Source organism: Eucalyptus grandis, chromosome 2, assembly GCF_016545825.1.
Source record: "Eucalyptus grandis isolate ANBG69807.140 chromosome 2, ASM1654582v1, whole genome shotgun sequence".
Lineage (NCBI taxonomy): Eukaryota > Viridiplantae > Streptophyta > Magnoliopsida > Myrtales > Myrtaceae > Eucalyptus > Eucalyptus grandis.
Window position 1 is genome coordinate 7,132,453 of NC_052613.1, and position 21,989 is coordinate 7,154,441.

The 21,989-nt window shown below is 39.3% G+C and overlaps 2 protein-coding genes across 6 annotated transcripts; one reads left to right on the top strand and one right to left on the bottom strand.

The window, feature by feature from the left end:
* The first annotated feature begins 1,775 nt into the window (after window positions 1-1,775).
* On the top strand, window positions 1,776-7,782 carry LOC104434355 (pentatricopeptide repeat-containing protein At1g08070, chloroplastic). Of its 5 annotated transcripts, none has more exons than XM_039307583.1 (2): window positions 1,776-4,158; window positions 7,303-7,782. In XM_039307583.1, exon 1 carries the CDS (start codon window positions 1,941-1,943, stop codon window positions 3,735-3,737), a length of 1,797 nt encoding a protein of 598 aa, XP_039163517.1. In that variant the 5' UTR covers window positions 1,776-1,940; the 3' UTR covers window positions 3,738-4,158; window positions 7,303-7,782. The 5 variants fall into 5 exon arrangements, with proteins under 5 accessions (XP_039163517.1, XP_039163518.1, XP_039163516.1 ...); XM_039307584.1 differs by having other exon boundaries at window positions 7,335-7,782; XM_039307582.1 differs by having other exon boundaries at window positions 7,342-7,782.
* Window positions 7,783-7,793: 11 nt separating this feature from the next.
* Window positions 7,794-10,836, bottom strand: LOC104420204 (flavin-containing monooxygenase FMO GS-OX-like 9). The gene is given in 8 exon segments (XM_010032093.3): window positions 7,794-8,187; window positions 8,190-8,265; window positions 8,366-8,539; window positions 8,943-9,078; window positions 9,320-9,402; window positions 9,513-9,671; window positions 9,771-9,841; window positions 10,161-10,836. Coding segments are annotated over 8 exon segments (1,422 nt in total). The 5' UTR covers window positions 10,738-10,836; the 3' UTR covers window positions 7,794-8,041.
* Between the last annotated feature and the right edge of the window lie 11,153 nt (window positions 10,837-21,989).

Here is a 21,989-nt window from a genome sequence, read left to right on the forward strand (position 1 = left end):
GCGTCTTACTTCGTGGGGATTCTTGCTTCCTCCGATGGCAATTCATCGTGTCTATTCAAGCTCGTTTGATTTACAAAGTCACTTTGATCTTCTTTTTCGCAACTCGCCAAAACAGTTGGTCTACTTGATTTTCGATCCCACCTAATTTGACTTTGAAAATCAATAAGATGGGTGAAATTCATTGAAGAGGTCATCCATCTTAAGGAAGTTTCTTTCGGAGAGTCTAGAAGAAAGGGATCGACCGCAGGCCTAGTCATTCTTTAGAAGATGATGGACAACGCATTTGGATCCAATGGATAGTCATGAAACCCCGGTCCAATTAAAAAGTTTCAAGACCGGACCGAAATAAAGTTATATACATTTTCGTTCACCGTCACAAATGAATTGGGTTGTTAGGGGATCTCATAACAACTCTTTTCGAGAAATGGGCATCGGCAAAGTTCTGATAGGAGAAAAATATGGTCAATAGGTTTAGGATGTTATGATTTAAAATTACTTTTGAAGTGGGCAAGCTAGAACTAACCATCACCTTCTTGGACCTCGCTAGTTCGGGAACATTTTTACGACTCATGGACAAAAGGATGCCTTTAGGCTTGAGATTGAGTTCGGCCCGACAATCCAACCCTGTCTTTTTGGCGACCAAATAGGTCCAGGCTTGTCCATTGATCAAGCCTTGCTAAAAAAAAAAGCATGGCTACTTCTGAATATGAATCTCTCTCTCTCTCTCTCTTTAGATCAGCCTTAAATCCATGGTCCCTGCTTAGTGCCAATGCCATACCAAAATTTAACACAAAGCCTATAGGCTCAAGCATAGTCAGGCCCAGTCTAAGCTTCTAAAAATAAAGGCAACGTAGGCCAGTCAATTCGAGGCCCATCAAAACCAGTTCTTGATTATTGATGCATCTTAACTTTTACGTGCATACAAATCATTTTGACTTTCGAAGAAGTAACAAAAAAGTGACAATGATCACTTTGCAAACGACCCTAAAACAACATAAATCGTTTTAAAGTAGAGCAGTATGGCATATATACATGCTTGAAACAAAGTTGTGAAGATCGGACATGAAAGCCGAGTGATCATGACATCGTGAATTGGTCAAAGCCACAATAACAAGTGAAAATATACCATGAGTTCTAATTTAATTCATTATCGTAGATAGTGTTTTATGGTCTTGCCTTATACGTGAACAATTTATATTGTTATGTTATATAAAACAAAAAACAATTACTTAATTTTAGGGGATTCCAACCTTTTCCGTTCCCTTAATTTTTTGTGATCGTTTAGTTTACAAATGACGTTTTGAAGTTAACAATTCTATTCTTATTTCTTAAATATTTACATATTACTTACCCCGGTTGTGGATGTTAGGGACAGCCATGTCAACACAATGGTGGCTAGCATGACCGTCTATGTGGTACCTGAATACGAGTAGATGTGGAAAGCCACAACCAAGTATATAGTTTTGGGGTACTAATAAAGAAGTTGGCCCTAAGGAGGCAGGCTATGGACAACAAAAAGTAGTACTTAGTGGAGTGGGTGAAGAGGGTCACGGGGAGCGGGCGCCAATTCGCCTAGTCCACCACACTCGTTGCGCTCATGGGGTTTAGATTGATGAAAGGCATTGAGGAGGTTCAAATTTAGGATTTCCTAGCTCTAATTTCACGTGAAATTTTATAAAATCACAGCTCAAATGAAGACATGATTTACTATACTAAAGCGGAAACAAGCCTATACAATCCCGATCGAAATCAAATTCCAACTTCGGTTAAAGGAGTTTTGGTTCTCTCTTTTTCGAACTGCTGTTGCAGAAATCGAATTTGAATGCAACGCCAATATACAAACACATGGCGTGCAACACAGCTCCTCCTCCTCCTCCTTCTTCATCTTCATCTTCATCTTCATTGCGAATGCTGTCGAAACCTTGAATCGCCACCAGACCATGAAGAGGCCTCTCACGCTAACCGCAAGAGCTCGCGGCTGGCGGGTCCGAGCTTACTTTTCCGCGTCGGCTTCGCCGGAGACCCGACCGCAGACGCCCGAACGCCAGAGCACCGCTGTCTCGACGAACCCGCCGGCGGCTGGCGCCCGCGCGAGCCCTGCGCCGGCCCGGCACGCCGTCCAAGCCTCCCTGATGAGCCTCGTCGAGAGTCATGTCCGTTCGGACTGGCGGGGCTCGCCTTCTCCTCTGTTGCTCCGGCTCGGCGAGCCCATCGATAGCAGGTTGTGCAGGCACGTGATCAGAGGCTACACGAGCCAGGGCAAGCACCTCCATTCCGTGTTCGTGTTCATCCAGATGCAGCGAGTCGGCGTGCGCCCCGACTCGTTCACGTTCGCTCCGGTCCTCAAGTCCGTCGCGCGGTTGTGCCTCCGGGAGATGGGGAGGTCCGTGCATGCTTACGCGGCCAAGGCGAACGTCGATGGCGACGTTTACGTGGGTACTTCGCTCGTTAATTTATACAGCGGGTGTATGCTGATCGGGGATGCCCATAAGGTGTTTGATGAAATGGGTGAGAGGAATTCTGTTTCTTGGAATGCGCTGATAACTGGTTACACCCATAATAGGAAATTTGCGGAAGCTCTCGATTTGTTTAGGGAAATGCAGGCTGATGGGGTCGAACTGACTGAGGTCACAATGGTGGGGGCTTTATCGGCTTGTGCTCACTTGGGGGCTTTGAGTCTCGGCAAGTGGATTCATGAGTATATCGACTGCTACGGATTAAGTTTGAATGAGTTTCTGGGTACTGCCCTGGTGGACATGTATGCTAAATGTGGAGCTGTAATGGAGATGGAGAAGGTTTTTATAACAATGCGAGCAAAAAATGTCTATACATGGAATGCCTTGATTTCGGGCTTCGCCATGAATGGACACGGTGAAGCTGCTTTACAGGCTTTCTCTAGGATGATAATGGAGAACCTGAAGCCTGATGGTGTCACATTTTTGGGCATATTGTGTGCTTGTTGTCACGAAGGTCTTGTTGATGAGGGGAAGAAGTACTTTAGGATCATGAAGGAGGAGTTTGGATTGCGTCCAGGAATTGAGCATTATGGATGTATGGTAGATTTACTTGGTCAAGCTGGATTGTTTAGTGAAGCTCTACATCTAGTCCAAAATATGGACTTGAAACCGGATCCAATCATTTGGCGGACTCTGCTGGGTGCTTGCCGAACCCACCGTAATGTTCCATTGGGCAGGTATGCGGCGAGGAAGCTTCTTGAGTTGGAGCCTACTAATGCCGAAAATTATGTTTTGCTTTCAAATATATATGCTCAGGATTCTATGTGGGATGAAATAGCACAATTGAGGGCAGTGATGAACCAAAGAGGAATTGCCAAAGTGGCTGGATGCAGCTCAATTGAAATTGGAAATGTAGTTTATGAATTTGTCGCATCGGATTGTCTAAAACCGGAGGTACGTGACTTATTGGATGACATAAGGAAGGAACTGAAGCAGATGGGTTATGCTGCAAACACTGGCTTGGCCTTGTATGACATTGAGGAAGAGGAAAAGGAAAGTTCTGTTGCATTTCACAGTGAGAAAATTGCTTTGGCATTCGGCCTTATGAAATCTCCTCCTGGATCAACTATAAGAATAGTTAAGAATCTTAGAGTTTGTCAAGACTGCCATGTCTTTTTTAAGCTCGTCTCATTGGTTTATAAGAGGGAGATCAGCCTTCGAGATAGAAATCAGTTCCATCATTTTGCTGGAGGCTCATGTTCCTGCAGAGATCACTGGTGATACCATCCATTACGGGCGATGTCAGAAAGTGTTTGCTCTTGCGGCCCCCTATTTTTTCCCAGGATACATTTGGTCGGAGTTTGTAAATGGAGCTTAAGCTATTGTCATTGTTCACCGGCACCAGATGAATTGTTTAAGTGAAGTGGAATGCATAAAGGCTTCTGTGAGGGTTTAGCAGCCAAGTCTGGTCCTTGTCTACACTATAAAGCCATTGGAACTTCTTGAACTATCTAGAGCTTCTTCCATTTGCACTGAATCTGGTTCTTGCTTGTGGTTTAATAGCAGGCTGGAAGTGAAGATCTTTTGCTCTTTGCAGAGATGAAGATGACGATCGAGAACTTATTGCTTCCTTTACAAGTATGTCTGTTTCTCAGCCTGTTTCTCAGCCCTCTGGGACGCCTTGTTCTTCTTGTCTTAATTGGTAAGTGTACTAAATATTTTCATAGAACTCTACATATTACTATTGCTATGTTTAATCTATGAATTATTCTTAGGTCCACTACCAGTGTGAAACTATCATTGCACATTCACCCTGAGATTAATAACATGTGTTTTTGGAGCTGGTTTTGCAACCAAACCTTTCCACATATCAACTGTCCAATGGTGAATGTGTAAACAATTTCTTATGCCGGTAGTGGACCTAATAAAAATCATTAATGTATATAAGCGATGTGATATATCCTCTATGGAGATTGAGAAATTTTAGGAGTGTCAGAATGATCAGCCAGTCAGAGCAAGATTCAAGTAGCCAGATTGATAGAGGGAGATACATGCCATAATGGTAGCTGAAAGTTTGTTTAAAATGAACTAGGAAAGGTACAGGAAAATCCTTCACAGCACATTATTGGAAGTACATACCGGCAAAGCGAAGATTAGGCTGTATCACTAGAGGCTTGTTGAAATTTTTACTAAGCATGAGGTTGCTGCAGCATCTTCTCCCCTCTACTTTTGGGCTGCTGATCTCCTATAGTCTCAAACCATAATGACCCAATATCTGCACTGTGATTTGGTTGATACACTGGATCATCTCAGCTGTCAAGTGGTTTTGCTATCTCCCACCTTCCATCTTCTGAAGAATGCATCAAATCCAACTATTGCCTCTTCCTAAGTGGAGTTCACTCATGATTCCATTTTTGTTGGCTTCTACGCTGCTCAGATTCTTGAGACTGCAGAGTTCTATATCTCCGAACCGCTCCCTTATTTCCTTCTTTTGAATATGGACCACCCAAGAACTCAGCCGATAAATTCATGTGACCTGAAGTGTCTCTCTTTACATCTTCAAACTTGAAGAAAAGCACTTTCCCTTGTTCCTCCAGACTTGCTCTGTAATATCCCAACACATGATCCCAAAAGGGTCCTGCAAGAGAAACCCCTCTGCAGAATTTCTCAAACGCCTCTTCTAAAGAAATTGATTCTCTCTCTCCCACCTTTACCTTCTCTGCTAGGAAAATCCAAAGAGAGACAAGAACATCACCAACATTTCTAGCTAGATAACTTAGAACCACTTCTAGTGATGGCATCCGGCAGTGCAGTGTAAGAGATATGAGTTGCAAGTAGTCTTGGAGAGGGAATGGAAGTCAAACTAGTAATTGGGTCATTCTTGTATGCTTGCAATTCCAAGGAAGGCATGCAAATATGGGGACTGCTTTTGAGCAAAGGGTGTGACGAGAGATGGAATTGGTGTCTCCTTTCAATGGTGTAGATTGAAGCCTTAAGCCATGTCGTGCCACATTTTGGGAAGGGGAAGGCGGCCAAGAAAATTTCCATGGGTTGTGTGATGAAGTGTTCTTGAGTCCATATGATTTTGGTGGGAAAAACCAGGTCATGCCAAAATCCTTAGTGCTGGTGTAGATAGTTGATTTAACGACCTTTTTCTTTAGGGAGAGTCGCTAGGATCTCTTCATATTTTGTGAAAATTGTGGCTTTCGCGTCTCCCGATTGTTGATTGCCCTTAGGTTCTGGGTTAAGGTGTTCATCGAAGAAGTAGAGGAAGAACCTAATGTTGAAGAGTATTTCACTTGCATGGTTTTGGGTTAAGGGGATTGTGAGGAGATGAGACATTTTAAGGTTGTTGAGAGATTTGGGTTTGAACTTCTTACAATGTATGCATGGAATTATAGGATATGAGACAAGTCACGGGATCATGTGAACTTTTGAACCGAAGGACTAAGGGCATGTTTAGTAACTATTTTGTTTCCGTAAACAATTTCTACTCATAAATAGTTTTGTCTGATTCTGTTCCTTGGACAAATTTTTGAACATTCGAATGCGTTTGATAACTGCACAAACTATCTCTTCTTGGAATAGAAAAAGAATAGGAATGCGTTTGGTACGATGGTCGAATTTTTTGTAACATAGAATTTCTTTTAATTTTTTTAATAATTTAATGAGATATTCTTTTTCCTTTCTTTTTTCCTTCTCTTCTTCCTCATTCTAATGGCGACATCGCCCAACCACAGCAAGGCTCTAGCGAGGTTGCTGAACCTTGTCTTTGGACGATCACCAAGCATCATCAAGTTTGGCGATCGACTAGAGGAGGAAGAAGAAGGAAAGAAATGGAGAAGAAGAAAAGAAAATGAAATAAATGGCTTGATTTTAGAATTGTTCCTGAGAACAAAAAAATAATGTTCTAGATCTATTCTCAGGAGTAGAAAAATTAGTTGACATTATCAAAAGGATTTTTGTTCTTTTTTTGTTTTGAGGAACGAAAGAAAAGAAATAGCCAAGAATTGGCTGATTACTAAACAGGCACTAAGAGAGACAAATTGCATCCGCATGTCCTCTCATTCCCAATTCGTGTCAATCTTGCGTAGGTCCCACCCACCCACCCCCACCCCCACCCAAAGGAAAAAAAAAAAGAAAAATGAAAAGAAGAAGGTATCTTTGTCTAATTCTGGAGTATTATGATGATGTTTGCTCTGTATTAAGTTGATAATCATTGTATCTTCATGCTTTATTTTACCTCATGTGAACGAATCGGAATCATAAAAGTATTGGTGTTTCTGCTTTTGTAGTTATTGGATTGGTAAGTACAAAAATGCTGAATATGGAGCCAAAATGGGAAAAGATTATAAGGAGCTAAAAAAAGTCACATAGATGCTAAGAGGTGACATTATCTAGTGTCAAGACCCAATCGGGTGATTAAGTGGATCGCATACCTAAAAACAATGTAAGCTGTTATGCTAAGGTTCAAATTTAGACATATTCGCCTCACATGTTTCCATTCGTGATTAATCTTTCAATCACATTGTTTACAAGACGAGTGTACACTATATGTTTCCGTGCTTACCGTATGATGCATTTTATTTGGATCGAGAAATGCTATTTAGACTAAAATTGCTATAGAAAATTATATAGCCTAGTATGAATTGACATTTTGGACATATTCATAATGTCGCGTTTCAAATCTATTTGTCAAAACACGCCTTGACTTTGCACTAAATTTCATGTTTCAATCGTAATATCTGTCAAAACACGCCTTCAAACCGTACTGCATAATATACAGTTTAGTCTACCTTTTCCCTGGTAACGTTTTGCACTATAAGCCTAATGTTTTTTCTAGCAGTGGAACCTGAGTCTCTTTCTGACAGCAAATAGTTGTCAGGACTCCATCCATGATGTACCGGATCAATCACGACTACTATTACGCATGGTGACTTGGGTCCAGGCAAGACTTTCTTCTCTGCAGCTACCACCCCTCCAGGCTGTTTCCCTCAATGGTGCAAACTAATCAATGCATGACTGAGGGGGGATTGGCTGCCTTTTGCACGCCTCATGCAAAGTTGAGCTCGTGACAGGCACAGGGAAAAGATAAGACAAAAGAAATGGCTGTCAAAGTGACCAGACCATAAACCAATTCCCGTGAGTCTTCTCAGTCAAGGCAAATCGAATGCTATATTGTCTTCTTTGGTTTGAAATTGCAAAGCTGCATCTCAAAAAGACGCTTCTTGGTAGTTCATTACTGCAGCTATCTCTGGTACAGAAATAGCACCAAGTTATTGTCTCTAAGAGGAACCAGCATTCTCTAGAGAAAAGGGAAATAAGAAGATCTCATTATATGTTTGATTTTGTTTATGACACTAATTATTGATAAATTACAAATTGAACATATTCGAAAATTCCCAAATGGAAACGGAAAAATAAGGAAATGCCCCAGAGATTTGTAGTTTCTATTCGATCAGGGCATCTTTGCAGATAATTCTGCTTGCAACAAAACAATCGCCGATACTCCAAAAAATTTTGCCCTGATGAATGATAATCCTGTAATGACAAGGAGAAAAGGCATGATTTCTTGGCCTTAATTATCAAGGACGCTCGGACTGCGATTGAAATGTTAGGACTTGTGATCCAAGTTGAGTGAAGTGAGGGCTCTGAAATGCTTCTTGGAGCAGCTTCTCGTCGCCTTCGTCCCATGAATCGCGGAACGTCTCCAAGTTCACCACCAGATTTTTAGTGTCGATATGCAAAGCTCTTTCCTCCATTCTTCCAAATGTGGGAAATCCACATGGTCCCCATATCTCTCACAATACTGCGCCAGACACAAACCGGCATGAGTACCGAGGGAACGAATTTCGCTTCAACATAAAAGATGATCAGATGGCAACCAAATGACATTTTTTCTGGGTTACCTCGAAATTTGCTATGTCATGAGTGTTGTGCTTCGGCAAACCAGCGGCATCAGTGGAGTTGTAGAAGTCCTTGATCGACTGCATCATCTCGTTCCATGGGGGCAACGTTCTTTTTCCAGACAGAAGTTGAGCAATCCATATGGCTTGCGACTCGAAGAAAGGAAAGCCTATGATCTGCGTCGAAAACCGAGTTTTAGAAGATCCGAAAGACGATATGGCCTGCGGCCATGAGATAGAACACTGGAAGATACGCTTGTGCACATTGGCAATCAACTACGAGTCCTCTTGCGACAAAGAGACCCTTTTGATGAACTCATCCACGTCTTTGTCCATGTCTTGGAACGGAACATATTGACCCTACGTTTCTCAATAAGTTATATTAAAAAAATCCTTGGTTTCTTAAGTTCTTCTCGTTTCTTTATCTCGAGTGAGCTTAATCCAAATGACATAATCTTGTTGAAATTGTAAGTTTCGAAATATAGAAGCTGAAAATAAGAACACCCAATCAACTATAGATGCCGGATACTCGTAGGAGAGTGCAATATGCGATGTGAACCGCAGCAAAAACCCTAGTTACCTTTCTAGGGATGCCAACGAAGGATAGAGAAGGAGCAAGGGAAGGAGGGAAGGTGTGCTCGTAGAGAGGTCCCACTCTATCATCATCCACCACCACAATCCCTTTGGTGTCAAGAAATGGGAACGAATATGAGTACCTGCACCACACAAGATTAATTCGGCACGTCTCTACAATTATTTATTTCATGTCTCTACGTAAAGCAATATATTGTAACATTAGCGTGGCAAAGCAAAGGGGAAAAGAGAAGAAATTTTTTTGGCTGCCCTTCTGCTTTGCGTGGTCCATATCATAATTGAAAATGAGTATAGTAGATCTTGCACGTAGCGGGAAAATCAAACATGAAAAAATGTTCCTTTTGCATTGCCAAAACACATTACCCAGTGCAGTACAAAATAGTGTCGGCGATTACGGACGAACCATCGACGAACAATACTGTTCCATCTTCTTCAAGTGAATCTATCTGCAATTATCATTAATGGACGTTGAAAAACTTTGAAGAAAAGGATTTCAGCATGCTTTTAACATAAAAGAAGAAAATAAACCACGCTGATGTGATAAAACAAGCCATACTTGAGGGCGAAGATAGAGATTGTGATGCTTGTCAAGGACTTTGGACAATCCTTCAGTGATGTCGAGAGATTTGGCACTGAGATGGACTTCTCTTGCCACTCCCGCAATCTCCATCGATATGTCCTGACCGCTAAACGAATTACCAACCACCACCACAACCTGTAAAGTATAAGAAGCCAAGATCAGAAAGAATTTTTATTATTGCATTTGTTTTTGCCTATCTAAGAAGAACTTTCTCATTGCCAACTTCCTTCTTACCTCGTTGCGGTATGGTTCCGGGACTCTGTAAATGTGACTATGAAATTGCTTCATTTTCCATGTGCCCATACCTTTGATTTCCACAGAAAAAAACAAAGATTGAAACAGGAAGGAAAGTGGGGGGAAAACTATATTAATTAATGTCATAATCATGTTTATGTTCAGTCAAAATGTAGAGAACGTGTATCATTGTGACCTCTTGACAGGGACTCGTGGGGCAAAGTCAAGAACTTTCTTTCATGGTCCTTGACATGACATGAGCGTGAAAGAAAAGCAATGATGAGCATGTTCTATCTCAAGGTAACACAAAAGAACAAAAAGAGATTAGTTGAGGAAGGAGAGAGATTATTTTTTTGTAAACCTACTGGAGATTAAAAGATATTAAGTTACCTTTAATGGAAGGCATTCTTGGATGAGAATAATGACCAGTCGCCACCACCACAGCATCATAGACCTCCTCCACCATTTTCTCATCATCATCGTCACTTTTCGTGATGATCTCTTTGCTCTTAACAACCCACCTCAAATCTTTCCCGAACTCCCCATAATCCACCATCCCTACATGCTCAACCCTAATGTTGAATCTGATCAACTCTCTCAACCCAAACCACTCTACAAAATCTTGAAGATACAACAGAACCTCCCTATGCCCAGGGAACCTCCTCATGTCCCTATCTCTCTTCACCAAGAACGGGAAGTCGCTGAAGCCCATGATCTCTCTCGCCGACAAGAGCCGCAGCGACTCGTACATGCTACTGTGGACCTTGAGAAATGGGTCTCTCCCCAAGGGGTCCTCGCCTTCCACGTCTGGCTCGTAGAGCCATTGGCCACCAATGTCATGGTTTTGCTCCAGGACCACGACGCTGTGGCCTTCCTTTCGCAACTCCCGGGCCACCACGAGCCCCGATGGGCCAGCCCCGATCACGCATACATGCTTGGATCGGATCCCTGGCTTATCGGAGACCATGGTCGCGTGATGGGTGAGGGGTTGACGAGGAGTATATCAATATGGGGACGAAGGAAGTTTGGTTTAGTGCTCTGGTGTAGTATTGGGGTAATATATGAAGAAGGAGAGGATGGGGTTTTATAGCTGAGGTTGGTATTGATACAAGAGAGTTGTAACAGCAATTATGTTGGAGGGACAGATGGATGCTTGCTGGGGACACAACGAAAATTTAATCATTCTTTGGTACTGTACATTTTGCTTCGTACTCCATCGTCGCAATTGGGTAAATATCACTTTCAACTTTTTCTTTTCACAAATCTCGTAACTCTCGCCTCGACATGACTTCTATAGAAAGAATTTTCGAAATGCATAAAAAATTGATGGGTAGAATTACATAAACACCGATCTTCAATTCAAATAAGAGAAAAAGCTTCCAAAAAAAAATTCCAAACTATACTTACTATAACACATTTATCTAGAACTTCCTTTTATGATATTAAAACTCAAAACTATACTTATTGTGACACCTTTTTTATGACATAAAAAGTCTCATATTTATACCTATATGACACATTTACAATATGTTAAGATTTCATTAAATTAAACTAAAATTCTATTTAGATCACACGGGTGCCATGTTAACATTGTTTGCTTTCCGGATTAATTTTTAATGACACTAATTGGTAAAACTTTGATAAAGGATTGTGTCACATAGGTGTAAATTTGAGATTTTCTGTGTCACAAAAAAAAATTAGGATAAATGTGTCACAACAAGGCATAATTTAAAGTTTTTGGTGACTTTTGTTCTTTGAAAAATAAGTAGATGTGGCAGTGAATTTGTGTTACGCATGTGCATCGTAAGTCAATGTGATGGTGAGCTCTTATTGGCAAGCAAATAAAGATTAGTCCTGTTGAAGGGGTTACATCTCTTGTGTGGCAAACTTAACTAAAACTAAATGCGGCTGATATCTAGACAGGTATCTTATAGTCATGGTTGGAGAGAGTTTCCTCTAATTAGGGTTGTACTAAAACATGCATGGCCCTAATATTAAAGCCTTCTCCTCCTATAGTTGGGTTAGTCTCTCAACGTGGCCTCTTTGTCAAATCATAGAGAAATTGCGTAACATATACATAAGGATTATATTTCACATGTCAAGTCGGCCCGACTTTATTTATACAATTAGTGTTTTTTTTATCTTTTTCCAAATGAATTGTAATAAAAGCGATATATATATATAGAAAAGAAGGATTACACAAACCCATGTATCCCATGTGCCATATGGAAGTCCATTAATAGCTTTAAACAAGTTTTGAGATCTAAAGTACAAGTAGAGGATTGTTTTCCAGGTTCTCACGTTCATATAAGTTGCCATGTTTGGAGCACAGACAAGTCAATCATATTGATTTTGGGGAGGATCATCAAGTGGATCATTAGAATCGTCTCAATACCCAATTTAATTCTTTTAATATTTGCTTTATACGATGCTTGCTTTCCTGCTTTGTGAATCATATGATATGATGAGGTTGACCGAGAGGCAAGAAAGTTCGCTTAGGTAATGGTCTCGAGAACAATAAAAGCTGATTGTCAATCAAAACTACTTTTCTGAATAATACACCATAAGGTTGTTTAAAATGGCTTACTTTACTTGGCTAATTTTAAGAAAGCCTCCTTGAAAAGTGTCAAATATTGGGATGCGAAATCATACTGATCTTTTATAAATTACCAAACTTTAAACTTTTTTTTGTCTTTTCACGGTCAATTTTTTTCAAGAAAAGGCCTAATAATTAGTAGAAACGTTGACATAAATAACCTGCATATATAAGGAAAGTTATCAAAAAAAAATCATAAACTTATTATATAAATGACAATTCACTCCCAAATCTTTTAACTTGACTAATCTAATACTAAACATTTTGCCGATTTGCCTATATAGTCATTTCAGTTAATTTATATAGCAAATAGTTAACGTTGACACCAATCATCCTATGGGATTGGCTAACAATGATATGGACATTTTTTTTTCTTTTGCATTTTTTAAGAAATATGATTTGATTTTCCTTCATTTTTCTTGTCTAGAAGGGAAAAAAGGAGAGACAAGAAAAATTAAGGAAAATTAAAAAAATTTAAAAAATTATAGATAATTTTAAAAATGAAAAGAATTGTTAACATTAACACTTGTCGTGCCATGTAGGATAAGTGACTACGTCAATGATTACTAATAAAAATTGATCGAAATGACTATATTTGCAAATCATCAAAATGTTGAAGAATGAATTAGTCAAATTGAAAGGTTTAGACTGAATTAGAGTCTATATAATAGATTTGAGACTTTTTCGGTAAGTATCCCTATATATAAATACGTAATTTTGGTTTATTACAGAATGCATGTTGATGCGATGGTGAACTTATATTGGCAAATATTGATTTATCCTTCTAAGATAATATCGAAGGGCTGGGAAAAAATACATATGGGGACGCATTTTGTGCCTGGCAAACTTAATCAAAATTAATTTGTATACTTGTTATCCAAAATTATGATTGGAAGGAGTTAGCTTCAATTAAGGTAGTAGGAAACATGCATGGTCCTAATATCAAAGGGGCAAGAAAGTTACAAATGGCGGTACATTTCATGCGTTACAAACTTAATTAAAATTTAACACGGGTGAAGTCTATACTTGTAAGCCAAAGTTATGGTTGGAAAGTTACAAATAATGGCACATTTCATGCATGACAAACTCAATTAAAATTTGATACGGGTGAAGTCTACACTTGTAACGAAAGTAATGGTTGGAGGGGTTTTTTTCGTATCTAACATGAATGGCCCTAATATTAAAGCCTTCTACTTCTATAGTTGGGATGGTTACATTATTTTCTCAACATGGATTCTCTGTCAAATTATCTGGAAATTGTATGATACACGTGTAAGCATTATATATCATATTTCAAGCTGGCACGACTTTATTTATTCGATTAGCGTTTTCAATCTTTTGAAATCAACTAATTGTCTAATGAATAGTCATTGTAGCAATCTATGTAGAAAGGAAGGATCACGCAATACATGTAACACATCATCACGTGTATCGAAATAGAAATCGGCTAATAGTTTTATACAGGATTGATTTCCAGATCCTCACTCTATTATCATCACGTCTCCTGCTAGGAGAATAGTCGAGTCAATCATATTGTTTCTGAATGATCATGAAGTGGATCATGAGACTCGTCTCAATACTCAGTTGATTCTTTCGGTAATTGTTTACAGAACGCTTGATTTCTTGCTTTGGGAGTCAAGTGTATGATGGGGTTGATTGAAAGGCAAGAAAGTTTTCTTTTACAATGGTTTCAAGCTAATTACCAAGCAAATACAACTTTTCAGCATAATGTAGCTTGACAAGCCAAATGCTTAAGCTATTACATGCAAGCAAATTTAGAGACAATACGTGAAATTTAACTAACGAAGGTGAACACTCACACGTGAAAGGAATAACTCTGACATCATCTTAGTAATTCCAATCTAAAAGTTTAGACTATTAGGTGAAGGTGACCATATATATACAAAGAACGTATAAGATTCATTGTCAAGTGATATTGGACAATATTTCAATAAGGTTGTTTAAAAGGGCTCATGTACTTTGGCTAAGTGAAAAATTCTCTATCGACTTTCCCACTATAACTTGATCTCTTTGATGATTAATGGAGGACTTGAGGGCTGTTTTATCAAAGGTTCTACCATATTGATATGTTAAGGGGGAAAAGGCTGTACGACAAGGAGACCTTTGTCGCCTTAGCTTTTGGTTTTGGTGATTAATGTTCTGTCCAAGATGTTGGATAATGCTTGTCGAGAAGAAATCACTCTCTTATCACCCTTTTCTGCTATGGATTTAAACTAACACGTTTGGGTTTTGCTGATGGTGTGCTAGCATTTGGTAAGGGTGACGTTGCTTCTCTTAAGGTCCTCTTCAGGTTTTTTTTTCCATGTTTTATGGTATGTCTGGATTGAAGTCAAACACTACCAAGACTGAGGTACTTTTTGCAGGATGTGACCGTGGTTTTGTGCAGCAAGCTATTGAAATCTATGGCTTTGAGGAGGGTGCTCCACCAGTTGATATCTAGGACTCTCTCTGATTTATGGAAGATTATCTGCTCATGATTGTGAAGTCCTAACAAATAAGATTGTTGGTAGGTTCTAGAGTTGGACATCTAAGAATTTATCTTACACAGGGAGCATGACTAATTGTTGGAGTCTTAAGTTTTCATTCTGCCTTAGAAAATGGGGAAGTTCATTGAGCTAAGATTTGCTAGCATTCTTTGGACAGGTACTCCATCTAATCTCGAGGAGCTAAGTTTTCTGGGAATGTTATGTGCGGACCTAGAAAAGGAGGTTTTAACTTAAGGAGATTCCTTACTTGGAACCAAGCATGCATCATGAGATATAATTGATTTCTTCTTAGTCAGTTTGGCTTTAGTTGGATGGCATGGATTCACTGCTATCCACTTAATGGGAAGAGTCTATGGATCTTAAAAATTTCACTAGATTTTTCTTACGCTTGGAAGTAAATCTTGAAGACTCGTGATCTAATTAAACCCTTACATACAATGTAATAGTGGTGATGGATGACAGATTTTCTTGTGGCACGGCCCGGTTGCAACCTTAAGCTGTCTTGTCCCGTATGTTCACGTGGCAACCTTTAGTTCATCCTGGGAGATATTGGAAAGAAATGGGTTACCGAATCTTTGAGAACACTATGCACTATATGGGGTTTTGGGATAGACATAATCTGCTTAAAAAACTTGTCAATGTACAGTTTGGGCTTGCGGCAAGACAGGGTCCACCCGCAATCTTTCTGCGTTCATACACTTTTTTACTCATCGAGAAAAGAAAAGGAGGGAGAGAGAGAAGAGAAGAAGAAAAAGGAGAAGCCATGATGATTTTATGCTAAAGTATTGCCCCTTCTTCAAGCCAAGGGGACATGAGCCATCATGAACAGTGGTCACGAACAGCATGATTTCCATTCAAAGCATATGATTGGTAAACCTAACAGATATCCCTCTCTTTCATTAACAAAACCCAAACCCGAAGGGAGAGATCTGGGATATGCATGGTTCATGCTCACTTCTTGTGGGGGCATGTATTGTTGATTTCCAAGGAAGAAAGAAAAAGAGGGGCCCTCGTCTTGCCTTATGTTTTTTGTCTTTTCCTTTTCTTAATTATCATGAATGGGTGGAAGTCAGCAAAGTTTATGTCCTCAAGATCATGAGCCAGCCTACGCGTTTATGTCCAGTTGCTAAGAAATGAATAAACAATACGTTGAGAGCTCTGTATAGATGGCTATGATTATCATATGAATTTATTTGCTCCGTTAGATGTAAAACTTGCACGACGAGCCTCACTCGTGAATCATGATTTCATCTATAACTATACATATAAATGGCCTAGCATTACTAAGAATAACCCCACTAAGCAGGAAAAAAAGAAGAAGAAAAAAGCATCGGTCAATATCATCGCATGCACCGATTCTCTCAAACACTTACCAGATCATGTAAATCTCTCTCGTATCTTACCAAATCCATTTGTCTATATTTATTAGACACGCATAAAATTGAGCTAACTCACCAGAATAATCAACTCCCTCCCTCCCTCTCGCTGTCTCTCTGCTAAAAGACTGGTCAAAGCTCAGAGTCTTTTTGACCAAAGAAATCTGCAAGGTCCCCTGATTGCTCTGCTCCTTTTCTCTTGCAAAAAGAAGGCTTTATCCCTCGTTCATTTGTCTCTTTCATGATCACTGCAGAGAGCGTCGAGGCGGGGCTATAGAAAGGGATCTTGCTCTGGACGTGATTATAATCAGCACCCTGCAACGGCCAAAATCTATTAACTTAAAAGAAAAGAAAAGCATCGAATCATGCATAAACCGGTACGTAGATACCATCAAAGCCCTATTCGCCATGATTCGTCAAGCTTTTTGTCCTCCCTTTTGGAATCTTCCATTATAAGTCGCAGGGCTTTGAGTTTTGACTGAGAAGGGGTCCTTTCACCAAGTTGAGTATAGAGTTTTCAAGCTCTGAGTAAATTTAGTACCCATTTGGTAACCATCTCAATAGTGACTGATTTTGATTTTTTGTTTCCAGGAGTAGTTTGGGAATAGAATTGCATTTGGTAAAATTTTTGTTCCCGAAAACAGATTTTGAGTAGAATAAAAAAAAATTGATTCTTATTCCGGGAAAAAAAAAAGAATCAAAACAAGTAGAACTCTTCTTCTCCCCTCCTCTGTTGCTGTCCGTTGTCGTCCGCCGCCATCGTTTGCTGGTCACCAGCAACTAGTCTGGCGAGCTTGTCAAAGGCAAGCCTAGCCTCGCGAGGCCGGACGAGGGCGGGCAAGCCTCGCCGAGGCCACTCGTTAAAGGAGAATAAGAATAGGAGAAAAGGGAAAAAAAGAAAAGAAAAAAAAAGGAAAAAAGTATAAAATTATTTAAAAATTAAAATAAATTGATTTGGAACAGAATCAATGAGCATGGTACCAAACGTAATTCTATTCCAGAATCAGAAAATTTGGACAGTTACCAAACAGCTTAAAATGCTTAGAAACTGTTCTCGGGAATAAAATGAAAAAAAAATCATTTCTGATCAGAATCTGTTCCCTGGAACAAAATCGTTACCAAACGCGCCCTTAGTGTAATTTTGAATATATTTATTTCACAAAAAATGAATGATTAAAAATGCATTTTTCTAGTAAATGAACGAAAAACATTTTTATTGTGCACAAAAATATTTAGACGTAAATTTTTATAGATGATGGAAATATTTCTCATTGACAAATTACTTCAAGTGATAATCAAACTTTTTTAGCAAATTATTTTCTAAATTATTCATTTTTCGCGAAACAAATGGAGTCTTAATTTCTAATTTACTTTTATACTTTTGTTTATGATGATAACATGGGTCGATCGATTCATATATAACTCACGCAAGTTTAACTATATGTAAATTGATTAACAATCACGTGTACTAAGACCCTGTAGGCTAATATGTAAGATATTCATAACAAATAATTAATTAGTAGTTACGCATGGACGTTATGCCCTTCTAACAGCCGTTGAGCCACCAAAATGTTTCCTTAGTTTTATCGATCTTTTTAAATATTCAGATTTACAGGTGTAACAATTAGGTCTCACCATGGCAAGAGAGCCCGGACAAGGAGCGACTCTTGATAAGCTTTTAAGATAGCAAAAGTGGTAGAAATGAACCGGATTGAATATTGATTAGGGGTAAAACATTCTTAAATCATATATGTGAATCTGAAATCAACTCATGAAAAGTGTCTTTTAACGTAATGGTGCTCGAGTTAGAATACTATCAGAATGAATGACCTATTGAAAAAGTGTCTATCTATATGTCAAAGGACAAAACCGTGAAGGTCAATATGGGACGAACGAAAATGGACAATAATTTTAGTGAGGTAATTAAAAAATGTCACGATAACTAACTCACATCATTTATTTAAGGCGTTTAAATGCTCTTATATGTATGTGTCTCCCTTCAACTCTTTATTTAAACTTTTAGGATGGACTTTCTAACATGGTATCGGAATGATATTCTATCTTAGTTAATTCCATATATGCAGATTTCCGTTCGTCAAATTACACGTGCCCTTCCTAATTCAATTTAGATGACGAGATTTGCTGACCCTAGGAGAGTTTTTGGATTTTGCCAAATGCATGTGCTTCTCCACCCACTTGACCACCGACTTATTCAGTCCTTTTTTTTTTTTTTCTTTGTACATTAATGGTCACAGTCTTCTTAATTGTTCCGGCACCCCATCGTTGAAATTTCTTGGAGATCACCATTCCTTCGAACTTAACGTTCTTCGATTACGATACCTTTGCAATTGCACGTGGCAATAGAAGTTAGAGCACCTTCTCCCACGAGGATTCTTGCTTCCTCCGATAGCAATTCTTCACGTCTATTCAAACTTATTTGATTTACAAAGTGACTTTTGATTATCTTTTTCGCAACTCGCCAAAACATTTCGTCGACTCAACATCTGATCTAACTTTGAAAATCAACGAGATGAGTGAACTCCACTTAAGAGACCATCGATCCTAAGAAAGTATCTTTTTGAGCATCTAGAAGAAAGGGATCGACCATAGGCCTAACCATCCTTCGGGAAAGGTTAGACGACGCATTTGGATCTAATGGGCATGAAATGCAAGTCCAATTAAAAAATTTCAAGATCGAACCACAATAAAGTTGTGCACGTTCTCATTGGCTGCCACAATTGAAAATTTGGGTTGTTAGGAATCCCATAGCAATTCTTCACGTCTATTCAAACTTATTTGATTTACAAAGGACTTTGATTATCTTTTTCGCAACTCGCCAAAACATTTCGTCGACTCAACATCTGATCTAACTTTGAAAATCAACGAGATGAGTGAACTCCACTTAAGGGATCATCGATCCTAAGAAAGTATCTTTTCGAGCATCTAGAAGAAAGGGATCGACCACAGGCCTAACCATCCTTCGAGAAAGGTTAGACGAAGCGAGCATCTAGAAGAAAGGGATCGACCATAGGCCTAACCATCCTTCGAGAAAGGTTAGACGACGCATTTGGATCTAATGAATGGTCATGAAATGCAAGTCCAATTAAAAAATTTCAAGATCGAACCACAATAAAGTTGTGCACGTTCTCATTGGCCGCCACAATTGAAAATTTGGGTTGTTAAGAATCCCATGGCTACTCTTTTCAAGGAATGGGCATTAGCAAAATTCATATCAGAGAAAGATACGGTCCATGGGTTTAGGATGTTAGGATTTAGACTTGCTTTTGAAGTGAGCACGTTTGAACTAACCACCACTTTATTGGACCTTGCTAGTTTGGGCATGATCAACTGTTGAGGAACATTTTAATCACTCGTGGACAAAGGGACGCCTTAGACTCAAACATCAAGTTCGGCCCGAACAGCCTTATCTTTTTGATGACCCAAATAGGCTCGGGCTCATCCATCGATCAATTCTTGCTAAAAAAATATGGCTACTTCTGAAGATGAATTTCCGGGGTAGACCTCCTCCTTTTGGCCATGAAAAGGTGCCTTGAACAGGTTATAAAGGACAAAGCCTTGTCCTTCCATCTAGTCCCTCCCACTGCAGCTAATAGGAGATTATTGCAAAGCTGGTCGCTCAACCCCCTCCATTTTGGCGAGCTGATGGATTTCGCCCTCCTCCTAGCTTCCTTCCGAGACGGCCCCTTACCAACCTTAGAGCTGTGCTTGGTTTCTTTTGTTGGTAGTGCTCTCTCTTTGCTATTTGTTTTGGTTTAGGCTTGCTGGTTCTGTGCCGTTGTTTGGCATTTTCCTTTCCTTGCCCTTGGCTTGGTTTCTTTTACCTTGGCCCCCTTTCACTCGCTCTGACTTGTCGTCTGCGTGAGTGCAAGTTTTTGGGACCAAGTTTTTGCTGTATAGTTATATATAGCTCTTTGGTTTAAAGTCAATATATTTCTTACTTTCACCAAAAAAAATAAAAATAAATTTCTCTCTATTATATAATAAAGAGAGAGAGAGACTTAAATCCATGGTCACTCATTAGTGTCAATGCCATACTAAAATTGTGTGTGTGTGTGTGTGTGTGTGTGTGTGTGTGAGAGAGAGACACACACACACACACACTTAAATCCATGGTCACTCACCACTCACTAGTTTCAGTACCATAACACAAAGCCTATGGGCTCAAGCCCAGTCTGAGCTTGTCAGAGATGAAGAAAACGTGGGTCAGTCAATTCGAGGCCCATCAAAACCAGTTCTCATCTTAAATTCGACGTGCATAAATCTTTGGAAAAGTCATTTTGACTTTTAAAGGAGTCGCAGAAAAGTTACAATTTGCAAACGACCCTAAAAAGACGCGAATCGTTTTGAAGTAGAGCAATAACTCGATGGCTTGAAACAAAGTTGTGAATATCGGGCATGGGAGCCGAGTGATCATGATATAGTAAATTGGCCGAAGTCACAATAATAGATGAAGATATACCATGAATTCTAATTTAATTCATTTATGTCGTCATAGATCGTGTTTATGATTGTGTCTTGCATGTGACCAAATGTATGTTATTATGTTATATAAAATAAAAACGATTGCCTACTTTTAAGAGATTCCAATTTTTTCTCTTCCTAAATATTTATGATGGTTTGGTTTACAAATGCCATACTTGACATTAACAATTCTATTTTTCTTACATATTTACATATTTACATATTTACAATTCTATTTATGATGTTGAAAAAAAATCGTGAGTCAAGAATCTCAATTGGGCCGTCTCTTCCTTGCAGGAAAAGACTTTTATAAGTGTATTGTCCGCTTTTCTTTTGGTGCTCTTTGTTATTTTATTTGGAAGTACAGAATTGACATCCTCTTTAGAGAGCAGTGTTTAGCCATCCCAGTGGTGAAGAATCGGCTCTTCAAAGCTGTCAAAAACAAAGCTATTACTTTCAGGAATGTGGAAGATACATTTAGAAACAGGAGGTTGTAGCATTGTTGGGGTATTGATCCGATTATCTTCTCAACTGTGGACTCTTCTACTTTTGTAGGGCCTTAGCTTGTTGGTTGCTGATTGGATGCTCTCCCGGCGTGTGGCTACCCCCTTGGTGGTTCTTCACTTTTGTCGCTGGCAGATGCAGTTTGAGGTTGTAGGGTCCATCTGGCCTAGTGTGGCCTTGTGCTACCCCTTGTTAGGTTTTCCTGCTGCCTTTTGCTGAGGCTGTTTTATGCTTGTTTAGGCCCTTTTTTGTGTGGTCCTCTTTTGCATTTGGCTCCCTTTCACTCACTTTGATTTGTTGTCTTGTTGAGTGCAAGTTTTGTGACGCCGAATCTTATATATAATGTTAGCTTAAGTTCAATATATTTTTATCCTTCACGCAAAAAAAAAAAAAAAAAATCAAAATTGAAATGTGTTTATCTATTCACGTATACAATTTTTTTGAATTGTGTAATTATCCGTAATTTCATTCTATCGAAATGTTTCACAATAAAATAATTGTATTTTTTTTTTTTGAAATATTAATTTTTAGGTTTAATTTCCTAAAAAATCCCGGCTTTAAGTTTAGTGCCAAGTCTCCCTCTGACTTTCTTTCGTTCTTTAATACACATGATATGTGCGCACGTATGACAAACTTCAAAAAGTCAACAAGGGCCACATCATATGTATGCTCAGTTGATTGAACTTGTGTCTCCTCTGCTTATTCCCGGTGTTGCCACCCACGAGGGCCGCCTGCAGTTGTCCCACCAGTGGAG

Coding starts and splice junctions, on each gene's coding strand:
- LOC104434355 (XM_039307583.1), top strand. CDS start 1,941: ATGAAGAGGCCTCTCACGCTAACCGCAAGAGCTCGCGGCTGGCGGGTC.